Source organism: Pteropus alecto, unplaced genomic scaffold (assembly GCF_000325575.1).
Source record: "Pteropus alecto unplaced genomic scaffold, ASM32557v1 scaffold146, whole genome shotgun sequence".
NCBI classification, from domain to species: Eukaryota; Metazoa; Chordata; class Mammalia; order Chiroptera; family Pteropodidae; genus Pteropus; species Pteropus alecto.
The window spans coordinates 30,173,133-30,191,777 of record NW_006442107.1 but is presented as its reverse complement, the minus strand read 5'-3'; the positions used below and the strand labels follow the sequence as shown (position 1 = coordinate 30,191,777).

Genomic DNA, 18,645 nt, shown 5'->3' with positions numbered 1-18,645 from the left:
TTTGTAATTAGGAATAAATTGACTAGTAATGCTAAATCTGCTTGAAAGACAGACACTTTCTGTCTGTAAATTTGCTAATTGGAAATTTACTAATTGCTAATACTAATTCAGCAAGGCTATGAGAAATAAGACCACTATTTTCTTTATTTATTAAAGAAAATAATAATGAATGGGAACAAATTAGGAAGTCTATTATGAAATCGATTCCATTTACAATGGCGATAAGCATTAAAAGGTGCACAGAAATAAGTATAACAAAGCATTTTTGAAGTCTATGAAAATTTAGAAAACCTCTTGGACAGAGAAAATAATTAGATTAAATGGAGAGGGAACTAGTTCCTGAATTGTAAAACTCAATATGATAAAGACTAAGACTGCCCTCCAGATAGAAAGACTCATTATAAACAAATAAGAAAATGTGATATAGGCATATTAGCCAATGAACAGAATAAAAAGGCCAGAAGTAGACCCACAAGTATGTATAACAGAAAAATCTTTTCAGATCAAATGACTATTCCAAAATTTTTGTCGAATACTTTGCTTTCCGTATGAAAGAAATAGACCCCTACCTCACACCATAGAAAAAATCAATTCCAGTTGCATTGTAGATTTAAATGTGAAGAACAAAAGTTTTAAAGGAGCACTAGGAGAATATCTGTGTGACTTCATGTTGCAAGGGATTTCATAGACTAGATGTACAAACTGCACAAGAAATAATTGACATATTTTACAAAGTTAAAAAAACTCCTTTGCAACAAAGGAGGGCCAAGTCACAGACTGGAAATAGATCATCGTTATAACCAACAAATGATTGTCTCCAGAGTATAGGAAGAGCTCCTTCAAATCATTAAGGAAAAATGGGCAAAAGGAATAAATTAGGAGTTCACAGGATATACTGTTTTATAGATGAACTATTTCAAAACACATAAAAATGATCTAACCATCTTTGAAGGCCAAATATTGAGCAGTCTTCTGTCTTTAGCTATATTCATAAACTTCCAAACTGGTACAGTAAGTTCTTGATTGTATGCATGGCCACACCAACTGTTTTAATATCACATTGTGAAGATATTTCAGTGGCTAATGTTATATTATGAAATCTCATAGGATCAGTCCTTTCCGGAGCACGAAAATGGTTTCCAGGTTGGAATGAGATTAGAAGGCATTGACCCCCGACATCCATCTGTATTTTGTGTGCTTTCTGTAGCTGAGGTAAGAGATGGTGTTATTGTCTTGGGCTAATTAATTGCACAGTGATAGAAGAGAATTTTCTAGAGAATAATGAATTTGAGTACTTTACAATATAAACAAGTTCCAGTACATTATAGATTTATTTTAGTCAGTGATGAGTGAAATATGTTTCTTAATGAATTCTTTTTCTTCTGAAGATTAGCTTTCTAATAAATTCTTCATCACTAGCAGTGACTCTTGATTTAACTGGTAAATAGTTTTCACCTGAGGTTGATAACAATCAGTGAATCCCACAGTGTTGCATTTGTCTATTAAAAGAGACATAATTATTCAAGTTTTAGCTGAACTAATGAGAAATGCACATGAAAAATATCCATGCATATGAATGATATATTTACATAAATACATACATTTTATGAAGATTATATAGAGTGAAGAGCCATTGATGAAAGTAAATGGCTTATAAAATGTGATATTTACTAAACATTTTATATTAGGTTGATAAAACACTTGTATGTTTTTAATAACATCAAAGATAGAAACACTATGCACTTAATTTACTGATTGATTATAGTTATTAAACTTATATAGCATGTCTAGAGGTATTTTTCTCAGACTGTTTTATTAATTCCTTTATTGAGTATGGTAGATTTATATGTTAGAGTCGAAATAAGACCATACCTATTTTGGTTTCACTCTATATTTTAGCTTACTTTGTCTTAGGATATGAATTCAAGCCAGACAGTAGGAGATGGGGTTTCTGAAAGGAATATTTGACACTTATTGAAATAATAAACTCATCAATTAATGGACATGTAAATTGACCTCAGATTCCTAGACTTACTACAAGGGTTCCTTTTTTGCAGAAAAAAATTCTAGGTACTTGAAAGACAGTGTATTTTGTCTTATTCACATGTCATCTATAAATTTGTTCTGTTATACAAACACATTTGAATGAGAGGATTGGTTCATATATGTTGATGGCACTGACAGAATATATGAATATTTTGTTAATTTTGTATATACTTTAAATGCATGACACAGCGAACAATTGCAAACATTCCATTTTGCAGGTGTGTGGTTACCGTCTAAGGCTTCATTTTGATGGTTATTTAAGCTGCTACGATTTTTGGACCAATGCTGGTTCCCCTGACATTCATCCTGTAGGATGGTGTGAAAAAACCAAGCATGAATTGCACATCCCTAAGGGTAAGCCAGGATGGAAAGAGAGTCAGTTGTTATTTCAGTTTTACTTTAACAACATTTCATGAAATAATAAAAAGAGAGCCTGGTGTGAATTGATTTCCAAAATGAAAGTTTGATTTACAAAATGCAGTAGGTCTGCAAGAATACCATTCTTAGAAATAAATGTCTTTAAAAGAAAAGCATCAATGACTATTTAAGTCAGATATTCTGATAAGGTACCTAGGGCAGAAATAAAACCTTATGAGAACATTTTATTTTACATAAAATTTATTAAACCTTATGATAAATCAATAAACTAATGTTTAAATCGAAATGAAACATATCAATTGGTGATACTATACATGAAGAAACTTGATTCACTATCATTTGTTTAAATGGAGAATAGGGAACTATGAAAGAGAAAACAATTTCGCTGTTTTCTTTTGATGGGAAATAACATTTTTATCTTTGTTTTTTGTTATGTGCTAGAGGAATCTGAGGCTGGCAAATGTGACTGAAGCCTTTCTTATTTGTTGGGTGCTAGTGAGGTGAGGATTTGACCAGCTGAAATGCCAGTGGACCCGTTTCTTTGCACAGTAAACATCTATATAAGATCTAAGGTCTCCTGCTTAGATATTAGACTATTTGATGATTGTGGACACTTCTGGAGTCGGTATATAGTCATTTTATTCTTAGTAACCACCTCAGGGTATCCTTTGGGATCAGTCCCTGAGATTAATGACAGAGTTCCTTAAGATTGCTGGATTTCATGGAAGTTGATAACAGGCCACAGGCTCATTCATTCAGTAGGTATTTATGGAGTCCTTACTCTGTGCAGACACTGGAGATATAGCACTACATAAAATAAACCGTCTCTGCCTTCATGGGGCTTTCATTCTAGAGGGGAGAAAAATGATGAGCAAAGATAAAAATTGTGTCAGACAGTGGCAGAGTGGGAGGACTGAGAGTGTCACAGGATACTCTTTGACTTAACATGGGGAAGAAAGGCCTGAGAAGGTGACATCTGACATGTGGATGAAATGAGAAAACAATGTGGCTACCTGGATAAGAGTGGTTGTCAAAGAGAAAAACAAGAGTAAATGCCCCGGGGCCAGAGTGTACTTGGTGTAGTTGAGGAATCACAAGGAGATGAATGTGGCTGGAACGAAGAAGCAAGGGCAAGAAGGTAGGGGATGAAGTTGGAGATGTAACCTTGGCCTTGAAGATATGCAAGGTGTTTGACATTTATTTTAAGTGTAACACTCATAAAATATTATTGAGTCCATTTTATTTGGGCCCAGCACCCTGTGAGCCACTTTAGGGCACATGGATGGGAGGATAAGGCATTTTTTTTTAAATGGGAACCTGTAAAGATATGGATCAGAAAGCTGGAGGTACCAAATAGTCTCTGGATTGTGAAAGTGTTTCTATAATTTACACCAAGTGTCTGGCACCCTGGATTGTTTCATCTCTAATGGTCTTGGTGACATGGGCCTCTTCAGGAGTGATGACAACCTCAGGAACTTTTGTCTCTTCTCTTTGCCCATTTGGGAAAGTCTTATTGGGAGACGAGACACCCATCAAGCCACCATGGTACCAATTCCATATTCTAATCAATTTAAAAAGTTTGTGGGGCATGAAATGCATGGTGAGAAATCACACTCAACAATTTTGAATTTCACACATTAAAAAACATTGAAAGATCTAGAGATTTTAATTTAAATCTTTCATGGTCTCCTAAAGGACATTGAATTTATGGCAGAAGATTGAATAAGAATTGTGTATTTGATATGCACATAGTTATATCATGTGGGTATCTTGAGTAATCCATTTTTTTCTTAGGTTATAGAAAAGATAAATTTGTTTGGATGGATTATTTGAAGGCCTGCAAATTGCAAAATGCTCCCAAGAAATTATTCAGAAACAGAAGTTCTGTAAGTATTTTCTGCCTCAGTATAAATTAGATTTTTTTCCTGGAGCTTAAATTTTTAAAATATGAAATTTTATCTTTTGAGAATCTTTTGCTTCTTATTGATTTTTCTCACTTAATTTGTCAGTTTCCTATGGGTATATCTTTTTTACCCTTTTAAACATATAATTAAATATTTTCATTAGATGGAGAGAGTTGAAAGCTTTATATTTAAAGTCTGCTAAAGTTTAAAATGCCTTTTAGGTTTTTTTTTTTGTTTTTTTTTGTTTGTTTGTTTGTTTTTTCCAGTGCTTCCAGTTAGGTAGTCATTTAAACTTAGTTTTGGTGTTTTGAGACCAGTAGATAATCCCAGGTAGACTTTGAATGTACTCAGCCTAGTTGGATATATGTGTAATGAGAATGAAGGTGACATTTCATACAGACTCAAGGAGTGTATGAAGATTTGGGTAGAGTGCACTTATGCTACCTGTGCACCCAGCAAACTAACAAGTCATTAGGAGAGAGTGAAGATAAGTTGTAGCTCTAAGTCCCTCTCTGGGCCCAGCAGTGAGGCCACAATCAGGAGAAGGGGTTAGGAAGCCTAGGGTCAGAGGTCAGTCCTGCCATCTGTGGGCTGTGTCCCTGTGTAGGACACTCACCCAGCTTCTCCAAGCTTCAGTGTCTTGATCTTGAAATCTATGTTATACAACTTCTTGATGTGATTCATAGAATTGCATCAAGGAAACAAATGTGAAATTGCTTTTAAAAATGTAATGTGCTAAAGGAAAACAGAAATCAGGGTTTCATGTTAATCGTAGAGAAAAAAACCTCTTCTAGTCCCCAGATATATTGTATGGATACTTCCTGAATCCCAGGACTAGCTAATTATAGCTTTCCAAAAGTGGGGCTTGTCATTGTAATATTACTGTAAATCATAGTCCTTAGTATTTTTTAACACTAAAAATATGTGCAGATACTATAAAAAGCATTTAGATTTTTTCAACTCTAACTTCTTTGTGGATTAGTGCCTATGTTCCTTAAATATTGTGAAAGCCACTATTCACTTCTGATCAAAGTAAATGATAATTTTGCCACTAAAGAGCATATATCTCTATTACTTTTTCAAATAATGGTATTTGGAAACTATTCAAAGCCTTTGGGGAGGAGAGGAAATTATACTGCCGTATTCAGTAAACATCGTATTTTAAAACTAATACAAAATACTCTAAGAACTGAAGAGTTTGGAAGATGACAATGATAAGGGAAGAAAAACTGATCTGGGCAAAGAAAAAGAAAAGCCCAATGTAAAAGCTGATTTCCTGGGTCTTTGTTCTAAATGTAAACTTCCTAACAGTTTGCTGGAATATTTTTACTGGCATTTGCTAGCATCATTCAAGAGAGTAAGTGTTGATACCCTATAGACTTTTCTGATGCTAAACATCATAGACGTTTTGACAGTGGCTCACTCCTGTTTGGTGTTCTTGTTTCTTTTTGTGCCTCTTTCTTCTGGTGCTGTGTTAGAATGGGCCAATGCCTAAAGAATTTCAGGTTGGAATGAAGCTGGAGGCCATCGACAGGAAGAACCCTTCTTTGGTGTGTGTGGCAACCATAGCAGATACTGTTGAAGATCGCTTACTAGTGCATTTTGACAATTGGGATGATAGTTACGATTACTGGTGAGACACCAATGTGTATTTTATTTTCTTGTGTTCATGTTTGCTGTTAAGAATTTCTTTTCATTCAAGCACTGTTGCTGTTCTTATTGTTTTTAAAGTTATGAACATCAGGAATTTAGTGGGTGACTTTTCACTACTTTCTCTTCTGCATGAATTGTTGAATTAAAGAGCCTGAGAAACTTCCTTCATTCCATGAGAGGTTACCTAATGAGGCCTCCCTCATATGAAATAATATGACCAGTTCAGGGCACTTCACTATATTTTGTCTAGTTTGTAAGGGAAACATTTTTGTGAAGAGCAAGTTAAGAACTTGCAGTATATTTTTCCTGAAAACTGTTGAACTCACCTATCATATTCTTAAAAGAGAAGATTCAGGGAGAATGAAGTGAAATATTTGAAAGCCCGTGGGGAGCAGAGAAAATCTATGCTATAATACCATTAAACTAACATTGCACGAGTTAAAAGGGTTTTCTGGGCAAAAAACAGAAATATGGAAGAAGGCATGGCAAAAATCATTTTTGCAGTCTTTCTTCACAGTGTGTCCTGCATAACCAGCAAGTCTCAGCCTGAGGCTGTGGTTCTTCATGTGCATGAATGAAGGGGACTCTGTTTTCTTCCTTGAACCAAGAAGAAGAGTATAGAATAATTGTCATATGTGTCTTAGGTGGAATAGCCTGTGTTCTTTGAAGAGGAGAGGGAACAAGTATGCAGTCCATATATATGGAGTCTGATTGGGCTGTCCTATTAAAATTTGGACTGGCCTATTAATATTTTCCTTGCTGCTAGCAAGAAGTGATAGAAGAGGTTTATTAAAATGTTCACTCTTTGGAGATGTCGCTGGCAGTTCAGATCCTAGTCAAATACATTTTTTGTGTGTGCTTTTAAATTTCAAGAAGATTATGTAAAAGAGAAGTTTGCTTACTCAGTTTATAAAATACAGTACTAAAAAATCGTTCTAATTCATTCTAGCTGTAAAATAATATTTTAGCTGTGAAGTAATATCTTCCATGGTATCCTTTAATTAATAAGCAGAATGTTCATTACTCTTTGATTTTTTTTTTCCTCTGACATTGAGTAAAATGGGATCTAAAATAGAATCCTGTTTCTGCAGGTGTAATGTAAATAGTCCTTATGTCCAGCCAGTTGGTTGGTGTCAGGAAAATGGAAGAACTCTGATAGCACCTCAAGGTGAGTGGCCATTCTTGTTTTCATTTACATAAACCATATTTCAATACAAAGTATATGATGTAAATACTGTACAAGGTTCTGTACCACCAGGTGACCTATATATCTGCAATCTCCATGTTCTTCCTCATAACAATAACAGACTTGTTTATAAAGGTGAATTGAGCACCATTAAAAAAAATTGCTAAAATATTTTATCCAACAAAATGAGTATCATTGCTGTGGATCAACATTTAAAACAAGCTATTTATAGCTACATAATTTATCTTATAACTTATGTTAATTCATTAATTGAACCATAAAATTATTAAATATACTTTACTTTGGAGTTCAGTGTAAGAAGTGTAGAAATCTAAGAAGTGAGAGTTAACAGTGAGTCTCCAGACTTGCCAGGCCCCTTCACCAAGCCAATTTAATGATAGGTAAGCACTGAACTTGAGACTCTTTTTAGTTATATTTTTCTTGTTACAGAAGTATTAAGAACTACTTTAGAGATTTGCTCTATCAAATCCATGTTTTTTTTCATTTTAAAATGAATTAGATATAGTGGCTGTGTAATCTTAACATTTTTAAAACAATATTCTGAGAGAAACCTATTTTCTTTCAATAAAAAATATATAGAAGATAAAGTAGGGATTATGCCATTTTAAACAGAGCAGATGTTTACCTTTTAATTTGAATGATTCTGGAATTTTGCTGTTTTTTAGATCTTTTCTCCCCTTAAGTATAGGGAAATATCAGGATTTCTCATCAATTTCTTGAGTTCAGTGAAAAAAGTCCAAGATTTAAAAACAACAAACAAGCCAAACAAAACAAAATAAACAAAAATCCCACAACCTACTCAAAAATATAGTCTTGAAAAGTTTTATAAAAATATATAGTATCTTCTCCAATTCTGATGCACAGATTTAGACTTGTTTATCCTATTTTTCTGTAAAATTGGCTAATGCTCACTTTAGATGATGTTCTTTATGATGAGGTGAAATGTTAGTCAGATCTCGGAATATGTGGTCTGAGTGGTTGTGCCTAAAGATACTGCACAGGCTCTTTTCCATTTTCCTCTGGTGAAATAACTTCTCTGCTGCTTGCAACTTGTTCTCACTAACTTCATGGATAAACTCAGTTTTTATGTCCATCACCCCTATCTGTTTGTGCTGTGTGAGTCTGGTAATAGGGTATGCAGCACATTAAGAATTGAAGGTCCAGAATCCTTCCATCATTAACATACACAAAGGATTGAGGAGAACAAACCTCCTGCACCCCAGATGAGGCCGAGGCTTAAGGGCCTGGTTGGATGTGAATGGAAGACTATTTAGTGTAAAAAGTAGCAACACAATTCAATCCAGACTTTTGGTTTTCACTGTAGAATTAATTGCTTATGTAAATATTCTCACCATGCTGAAATCTGAGTGATAGTTTTAACCAGACTAACTTAGTAATAGAAATTTTCTACTATGAGGTCAGATTATCTTCACTAGGAGTTAATTTTAAAATTCTGAAGAGATTTTTGTCCTGATATACAATGTTTAAATTAGAATCTTACAATTAACCTACCCCTAACCTTGCACGCTTATTAGTATTCCTTTTACAAATTAAAAAGTGTTTTTGTAGACTAAAATACTGGCCATCCAGCCCTAATTCATATGAAAATACATTGTTTCTCTGTAGTATATTCTTTATCCACTCTTTTTTTCTATAATTCATATGCTATCATTTTCATCATTTAGTGTACATTTAGTACTTTTTAGTGTAAATTGTTTAGTGTAAATTCAATGGTTGTTAGTATATTCATAAGGTTGTGCAACCATCATCACTTTTTATTGCCAGAGATTTTTATTACTCTCAAAAGAATATCATACCCTGCCCCCAGCACCTGTTAGTAGTTACTCCTCATTCTCCTCTCCCTCTCAGGTGATGGAAAACACTAATCTACTTTATGTTTCTATGGATTTGACTATTCTGGACACTGCATGTAAATAGAATCATAGTCTGGCTGCATTCACTTAGCATAATGTTTTCAGCATGTATCAGTACTTCATTCCTTTTTATTTACAAATAATGTTTCGGTGTATGGATATACTATCTTTTGATCATGTATTCATTAGTTTAAGGGCATTTGGTTTTCATCTCTTGACTTTATGAATAATGCTATTATGAACTTTATTGTTTATTTCTCTTGGGTATAATGCTAGAATGACTGAGTCCTGAGGTAACTCTGTGTTTGAGGGATTGCCAAACTGTTTTTAAAAGTGGCTACATATTTTTTTACACATATAAAAGTTCCAGTTTCTCCACATCCTTACCAACACATTTTATTGTCTATCTTTTTAATTACGGCCATCCCACTGGGTGTGAAGCAGTATCTCTTTATGGCTTTGATATGCATTTCTCTAACGATAAATGATGTTGAACATCTTACCATGTGGTATTGGCCATTTGTACATATTCTTTTGAGAAATATTTATTCAAATCCTTTGTCCATTTTTAAAATTTGGTGCTATTTTTATTGTTTGTTTATTATTTAAGATTATTATTTAAATATTATATCAATTTACTATTCTTTATTAACATAAGAGTTTAAAAATATATTCTGGATATTAAACCCATATTGTATAAGTGATTAGAAAATGTTTTCTTCCATTTTATAGATTGTATTTTCACATTTTTGACAATGCCCTTTGATGTACAGTAGTTTTAAATTTTGAAGAACTCCTGTTTTTATAGTTTTAGCTCTTATATTTGAGGGTGATCCATTTTGATTTAATTTTTGTATATGAAGTGAAGTAGAGATTTGCCTACATTCTTTTGCGGCTGGTTATCCAATTCTCCCAGTACCATTTGTTGAAGAAACTGCTTTTTCCCATCAAATGGTCTTGACGCCATTGTCGAAAATCAGTTGGCCATAGATATTTAGATTTATTTCTAGACTCTCAATTCTGTTATATGCCTATCATTATTCCTTTATCACAGTTTTTTTTTAAGTTATTTTTTAGAAAAATTTTAAGTTCAGAGCACAATGCATGGTCTCCCCTGTTATCAGAATCCACCACTACAGTAGTACATTTGTTATAATTGTTGAACTGACATTGACACATGGTTATCACCCATTCTGTAGGTTTGACAAATGTATAATGACATGTGTCCATCATTGTGGTATCATACAGAGTATTTTCACTGCCCCCAAATCCTCTGTTGTCTGCCTAGTCATCTCTCCCACCCCCGTAAGCCCCTGGCAACCATTGATCTTTTTGCTCTCTCCATAGTTTGCCTTTTGCAGAGTGCCATATAGTTGGAATCATACAGTATATAACCTTTTCAGATTGGCTTCTATTAGGTAGTAATATGCATTTAAGTTTCCTTCATGTTTTCTTATGCCTTGAGAGCTTATTTCTTTTTAGTGCTGGATAATATTCCATTGTCTCTATGTACCACAGTTTGTTTATCCATTCACCTACTGAAGGACCTCTTGGTTGTTTCCAAGTTTTGGCAATTATAAGTAAACCTGCTGTAAACATTCATTTGCAGATTTTAGTGTGGACATAAGTTTTTAGCTTTTTGGGTAGATATCAAGGAGCATAATTGCTAGATCATATGGTAAGAGTATGTTTAGTTTTGTCAAGAAACAGCCAAACTGTCCTCCAAAGTGGCTGTACCATTTTACATTCCTACCAGAAGTGAATGAGAGTTTCTGTTGCTCCACATCCTCACCCGCATTTGGTATTGTCAGTGTTTTGGATTTTCAACATTGTAATAAGTGTGTAGTGGTAACGTTGTTTTAATTTGCATCTTCCTGATGACATGTTTATTTGCCATCTGTGAATCTTCTTTGGTGAGGTGTCTGTTAAGATTTTTGGCCTATTTTTAAATTAGGTTGTTGATTTTACTATTTTCGAGCTTTAAGAATTCTTTGTATATTTTGAATTAGTCCTTCATTGTATTTTGCAAATGTTTTCTGCCAGTCTTTTCATTCTCTTGACAATGTCTTTAACAGAGAAGGGATTTTTAATTTTAATGAAGTCCAGCATATAAATTTCTTTGATGAATTATACCTTTGGTGTCATATTAAAAAGTTAGCACCAAACCCAGAATTATCTAGGTTTTTTTCCTATATTATCTTTTAGGAGATTTATAGTTTTGCATTTTACATTTTAGATCTGTGATCCATTTTGAGCTAATTTTTGTGAAGAGAGTAAAGTCTCTGTTTGGATCATTGTTTTGCATGTGAATGTCCAGTTGTTCCAGCACTATTTGTTAAGATTACCTTTACTCCATTGTATTTCTTTGTTCCATTGTCAAAGATCAGTTGACTGTATTTATATGGGTCTATTTCTAGGCTCTCTATTCTGTTTCATTGATCTATTTGTCTATTCTTTTACCAATACTATACTGTCTTACTTACTGTTGCTGTATAGTGAGACTCAGACCATGGATAATGCCAGTCCTCCAATTTGTTGTTCTCTTTTGATATTGTGTGAACCATTCTGAGTTTTTTGCTTCTCTACATAAACTTTGGAATCAGTTTGTCAATATCCATAAAATAACTTTCTGGGATTTTAATTGGGCTTGCAGTGAATCTGTAGATCAAGTTGAGAAGAACTGCCATCCTGGCAATATTGAGTTTTCCTATCCACGAGACATGGACTATCTATTTAGTTATTTAATTTATTTCAGCAATTTCGTAGTTTCCTTTTATAGATCTTGTACATATTTTGTTAGGTATTATATTTATTTCATAATTTTGGGTGCCAACGTAAATGGTATTATGTTTTAATTTAAAATTTCACTTGTTCATTGCTGATATGTAAAAAAGCAATTTAATTTTATACATTAACCTTGTGTCCTGCAGTTTTGTTGCAATTGCTTATTAGGTCCAGGAATTTTATGTCGATTCGTTTAGATATTCTACACAGTCATCTGTGAACAAAGTTTTATTTCTTCCTTCCCAATCATTATTCCTTTTATTTTTTTCTTGTGTTATTGCACGAAACTCCTTGTTTTGATTACTGTAGCTTTGTAGTCAGTTTTGAAATGTGGAAGTGTGAATCCTCCAACTTTGTTTTTCTTTTTCAAGATTATTTTAGCTATCTGTGACCCCTTGCAGTTCCATATGAATTTGAGGATTGGCTTTTTTATTTCTGGAGGAATACTATTGGGATTATGATAAAGGTTGCGCCAAATCTGTAGATCGTTTTAAGAAGTGTTGCCTTCTTAACAATATTGAATTTTCCAGTTCATGAACATGGGATGTCTTTATTCTTTTTTTAATTACTGTCAGCTGTGTTTTTTAGTTTGCAGTGTACAAGTCTTTTATCTCCTTGGTTAAATTTATTTCTAGATATTTTATTCTTTTGGACGCTATTGTAAATGGAATTGTTTTATTTATTTCCATTTGGAAATATTTATTTCTGGCATAAAGAAATGCAACTGATTTTGTACCCTGCACTTTTACTGAAATTGTTTATTAGCTCTAGTAGGTTTTTTGTTTGAATTCTATATAAAATTAGACAATCTATTAAAAGAGCAAAGTTCAAAGATTCAAATTTCCAATTTGAAGACTGTTAATTTTGTTTCCTGACTTATTGTTCTGGGTAGGAATTACAGTATAATGTTGAATAGCTGTATAAAAGCTGGCATCCCAATCTTAGGGTGGAAAGATTTTGGTTTCTCATCACTGAGTATGATGTTAGCTCTGTTTTTTTTTTTTGTTTTTGTTTTTTTAATAAATGCCCTGTTTCATGCTAAGAAAGTTTCCTTCTATTTCTAGTTTTGTAAGTGTTTTTATCAGGAAAGAGTATTGACTTTTGTCAAATGCTTTTTCTGCATCTATTGAGATGATCATGTGGGAGATGTTTTTCTTTTTTGTTTCATGATGTATAACCTTTTTAATGAGCTATTGGGTTCAGTTGACTATTATTTTGTTGTGGAGTTTTGTATATATGTTCATAAGGTATATGAGTATGTAGTTTTATCTTTATATCTTTGGTCTGTTTTCATGCTATTATAAGTGAAATTTTCTTAATTTCATCTTTGGATCATTCATTGCTAATATGTAGAAATACTTTATTTTTGTATATTGGTTTTATATTCTGAACTTTGCTGAACTTGTGTACTAGCTCTAATATTTTTGTGTATGTGTGTAGATTCCTTGATATTCTCTATATGCAAAATTATGTCATCTGTAAGTAGAGATACTTTTACTTTTTCCTTTCCATTCTAGATCCCTTTTATTTTTCCCACTTTATCTGGCTGTACCTTCCATTGTTAAATACTAGAGGCAATATCAGATATCTTTTTCTTGTTCCTGATTTTAGGAGAATGCTCAATCTTTCCACATTAAGTATGATTTTTGCTGTGGTTTTTGTAGATGCCTTTTATTTAAGGAAGTTTCCTTCAATTCATATTTTGTCTTATCATCAAAGTATAGTCCTTTATTCTTTGAATATTGTGTTATTATATTGATTGCTTTTTGTACATTGAACCAATCCTATATTCCTGAGATAAATCTCAAAAGTCTGTGTGTGTGTGTGTGTGTGTGTGTGTGTCTGTATGTGTCTGTGTGTGTGTGTATTTTGGACATGTTGCTGGGCTTGGTTGGCTAATATTTTTTGGGCAATTCAGTGTTTATGCTCATAATTTTGTCTACTCTTTTAAAATATTTTTATTCCTAATAAAGTATCTAAGGCTGCTCTGAGTGCTAAGGAAAAACAGGATGAATAACATGTCAAAAAGTTTAGTTATTTTAGAATGTTCAGTCACAGTATAATTACTTGTCTTTATAGTTGAGGGACTCAACTATGTCATAAACGGGTTCCCTCCTGTGGTGTTGCAGGGGGTTGCCCCTTCATCGTGGCCTTTGTTTAACCCCCCAGGACACTTTCCACTGATATGGTGATATGTAAAATGGAAATACAAGTAGATCAGCCACTTAATCAAGGTATGAACATGAGAGTGGAGTGTAATGAAAATATATGTAAAGGAACTGTGAACAAAAATTGGGTAAAGGCAATTAAAGTTTAGCATAAACAAAATTGCTTAAAGCTTGTGATGAGTTATGATCATTCAGATCTATATGTTTGTATAAAAACATGAGAGCACTAAAGATAATAGGTCCCTATTAACTGCATAAGAAAGAAAAGGTGTGAAACCATGGACTGTAGTAGGGGCCCTGAGGCAGGATAAATAGAATGCTATGTACTCAGGTAGTTCACAAATGGGAATTTAAACATGAGATTTTAAAAGGAAAGTAAACCAGCTCACATAATGTTCAGATATTCTCTCTCTTATTATAAGTCTGGAGCTAGAACTGCTTGGTGGTGGTATATATTTTGTATTTTTATGTGTCTATTTTTAGTTTAAAATATAGGAAAAGATAAGAAATAAACATTGTTTGAATTGTTTCTGTTATTAATTTGGCCTCAAAATTTGTTAGCTGTAGCTATTTTACTTAAGGTGAATTTATATTTTAGACATCAGTTAGGCCTGTAGATTTTTACATTAAATTTTAGTTTATAGTTATAATTACATTATTGTCAGAAAAAAATGTATTTGCTATATTCATCATAACGCGTGTGTGTGTGAGAAAGAGAGCAATTAAAATGCTTGAAAGTAGAGCAGCATGTGTTGATCTGTATAGATGCCCCTGGTGTGTACTCAGATTCTTATAAATTCCACATTAAAGAGCATCTATAGAGATAAAAAGAAAGGCCAGTTTTTAAAACATGTTAATTATAAAATGTAAAGGTGCTTTTCACTGATATAAATTTAATCCAAGGTGTTACAAATTCTATTCAGTATATTTCTAGAGAGGACTAAAAAATATGGTGGGGGCTTCTATTCCTCAGAAGCAATCTGCTGAAATTTTAGCTGAAGTTACAAAACGACAAAAACGTGTTAGGTAGATGTATAGAAAACCCTAATAATATGAATCTTAGCATTTGAAGAAGAATGCTGCTCTCCAGAAGGTTTGTTGGGCCTCATAGTGAAATCTTGATTTTCGTTCAGAGATGGGCAGTTCAGGAAAGAATCACTTCCTCACAAATAGGGGTAAATCTGATCTGATCTTTGTTAAGTAAAATCTCTTAGTAGCATAGTTTTAGATGGTACATCATATAGCCAACTCTATATAGTTAAAAATTATATCTATTAAAAATATTAAAGATTTGTCAGCTGAAAGTTATATTTTTTGCTTTTTCAGTTCTTTTGAATGTTAATTGCTATTTTAAAAGTAACTCAGATTGATTTGTTTGTATATGAAATTTCCAGTACTCTATATTGCAGTGTTTCTGGAAGTGGCTTGTTTACTAGGTAAAACAATATTGCAAGACTATTTTATCAGGTCTTCCGTGTGTGAAAATCTGTCCTGTAATTGATGACAGGAGCCTCTACCTCAGCAAGCCTCCCGCTCAAACTGAGCAGGTGGACAGGAAGCCCCATGGAACCATGATGGCTATCAGGGCTTGTCTGACTGACACTGAGACCACATCTCCTAGGAAGGGTGACAGTCCAGCATAGAGTGCCTCTCCAAATGCAGGTTGAAGCACAGACTGCATCTAAACTTAAATTCAATTCAGCAAACATATCCATAGTGACTTCTGTGTTTATAGAAGGGGAGAACCAAATAAATAAAACAGAATGCTTGCCCTGAAAGAAGGGATCTATTTATGTTTTTGTGAAAGCTTTATTGAGATATAATTCATACACTATATGATTAATTCATCTGCTTATAGTGTACAATTCACATTTTTTAAACGTATTTACAGAGTTGTATAAGCATGACCTCAGTCAATTTTGGAATGTTTCCATCACCGCCCCCTCCTCCAAAGAAACTCTGAACCATTTAGCTATTATCTCCCAATCTTCCATTCCCTCCAGCCTTTATTAACCATTAATCTACTTCCTGTTTTTATAGATTTGCCTATTCTGAATATTTCATGTAAACAGAATCATATAATAGGTATTCTTTTCTATCTGGCTTCTTTTGCTTAGCATGACTTTAGAGTTCATAGATGTTGCAGCATGTGTTAGCACATTATTTCTTTTTATTTCCAAATGTTACTTCATTGTATAGGTAAACCACAATTTGTTTATCCATCGGTTAATGGGGATTTGGATGGTTTATTTTGAATAATGCTGCTATGAATCTTTGTAAATGAGTGTTTCTATGAACATGTATTCAGTTCTCTAGAGTATATACTTAGGAGTGGAATTGCTGGATCATATAGTAATTCTAAGTTTAACTTGCTTAGTAATTGCCAGACTCTTTGCTACGGGAAGTGCACCATTTTATATTCCCATCAGCAGCATGTGAGAGTTACAGTTTCTCTATATCCTTGCTAACACTTGTTGTCTGTGTTTTTGTTTATAGCCATCATATTGAATGTAAAGTAGATTCTTATTTTTGGATCTTGTTTTTCTTGAATGACCTGTATATATGACTTCACACATTTATCTGTTCTCATTGCAACTTCGTGAAGTTCTTGTCAATTATTTCAATTTCATAGTTGAAAAACTGAGGTCCAGAGAGATCGGGTAACTGGCCCTGGACCTCTCAGGTGGAGTGTCAGGGATTTGGTGGCAGGCCTGTTAGTTGACTTCAGGAACTCCTTTGCCCTCATGCTGCTTGAAGTACTATACAGGGGCTTCTGATTCTGATAAAAGGGAAACTTTTAGTGGAGTGCTGGGAACACTGGAGAGGGAGCTGTGAATTCCAACTTAGTACGTGGAAGTCTTGACAATGGAAGCAGTGTTTGCATTAGTCTTTGAAGGATATGCAAAATTTTAACTGAGATATAGGGTGAAAGATAATATTGAATAGAAAGAACAATACACACAGAAGCAAGATAACAGGAAGTTCCTGGCAAACTTAAGAGTTACAGACATGAGTAATGTGCTGGGCTGCAGGGTAGGATGGAGGAGAATGGGGAGTGTGAGGTGAGAAGCGACTTAGAACATTAGACCCAGACTGATTTGTGATTGGCTGTATAAATATTTTTACTTTATTGAAAATTTGAAATCATTTTAAAGATATAGAAGAGTCACAATAACCAAAACATATACATACAAACACACAGAAATAAACACAAGAAAACAAAACTCTCTCTTGCCAAATCATTTGAGATTAAGTTGCCAAAATAAAAGTTTTGCCAGTCATCCATTAATATCCTCTAAGAAAAAAACCAAATAAGCAGAGAGAAAAAGAAACATTTAATCCAGAATCACCTTGTGTTTACTTGTCATATCTCTTTAGTGTTCTTCAGTATGCTGCAGTTCTTCAGTCTTTGCTTGGCTTTTATGAACTTGACACTTTTGAAGAGTACAGGCCATGCTTCTCATTTTGGGTTTGTCTGGTATTTTCTCAGGAGTGGATGCAGATTATAAACCTGGGGAAGACTATTCCAGAAGCAATGCTGTGTTCTCACTGCATCCTCTTAGGTGGTGTATGATTTCAGGCTGTCCCTTTCTTGTTAATATTAAGTTTGGTACTTGCTTAAAGTGGTGTTGCCAAGGGTGTCCACTGTAAAATTATTGTTTTTCCTTTTGTGATTAATATATATTTGATGGAGAGTTATTTTAAGGTTCTATAAACATTTTATTCCTCATTATTCACCCACTAGTTTTTAGCAAGTGTTGATGTTCATTAGATACATAAGTTATTAGTATGTTTGCCAAATGATGATTTTTTAATTTCACTGTCCCTTCTATATTTATTAGTTGATTTATGCTCCCTTAAATTTATTTTTTCTGTTTTTTCACTTAAAGTAGTATGAAATCATGAGTTCCTATTTTATTTGTGCTCTATTTCGTTTCTATCATTATGTAGGATGTTGCGGGAGCTGGGGTGGGGGTGGGCGGTTGGGATAGAAAGGTTGGTGAGCAGCCTGCCTTGAGCTCAGAGAACTAAAAGTCTACTAGGGACTGTTTGATGAGTTTATAAATAACATGTAGATGACAGCAAGGAAATTAGTCAGTGAGGTAACACCTGGCCAGAAAAAACAAGTGCTTCATGGAGAAAATGATGGTGTACTTCTCTGTAACAAATTATTACAAACTTAGTGGCCTAAAACAACACGTTTGTTATATTTCTGGACGTCAGGAGTCTAAATGGATTTCACTTATATTTTAGACTATTAAGGAATTAGTAGAATGGTAGATTGAGGCTATTTTATGAAAGATCTTTAAAAGCCAAAATGAGGAGTGTATAGTCAAATCTCTGTTGTAACTATGTTTAGGGAGTACATATTTGTCAGTAGTAGACTAGATTAGAAAGGTGGAATGGAAAGACCATTTGGGAGATTCATGATACATGAAAATAGGAGTATGGGCCTTTACCAGGGCTGTGGGAAGGGGGCTAGGAAGAGGTGAGATATTTTAGGATTGCTGCTTACTTGATTTGACAAGTGACTGACTAAGAAGACATGTATAAGCTCTTTATTTAGAGTTTCTTCTGGTCTGGAGGGTTCTGTGAATTGATGGGCAAGGAAAATAAATTTGGTTCTTGAC

The 18,645-nt window shown here is 33.7% G+C and overlaps 1 protein-coding gene across 1 annotated transcript in view; it reads left to right on the top strand.

Annotated features, from left to right (window-relative positions):
- The window catches only part of L3MBTL4 (L3MBTL4, histone methyl-lysine binding protein), a 244,485-nt gene that overhangs the window by 19,724 nt on the left and 206,116 nt on the right, over positions 1–18,645 (top strand). Inside the window, 5 exon segments of the mRNA XM_006920119.1 lie at positions 1,108–1,212; positions 2,265–2,400; positions 4,219–4,310; positions 5,807–5,961; positions 7,073–7,149. Of these exon segments, the coding sequence (XP_006920181.1) occupies positions 1,108–1,212; positions 2,265–2,400; positions 4,219–4,310; positions 5,807–5,961; positions 7,073–7,149 (565 nt within the window).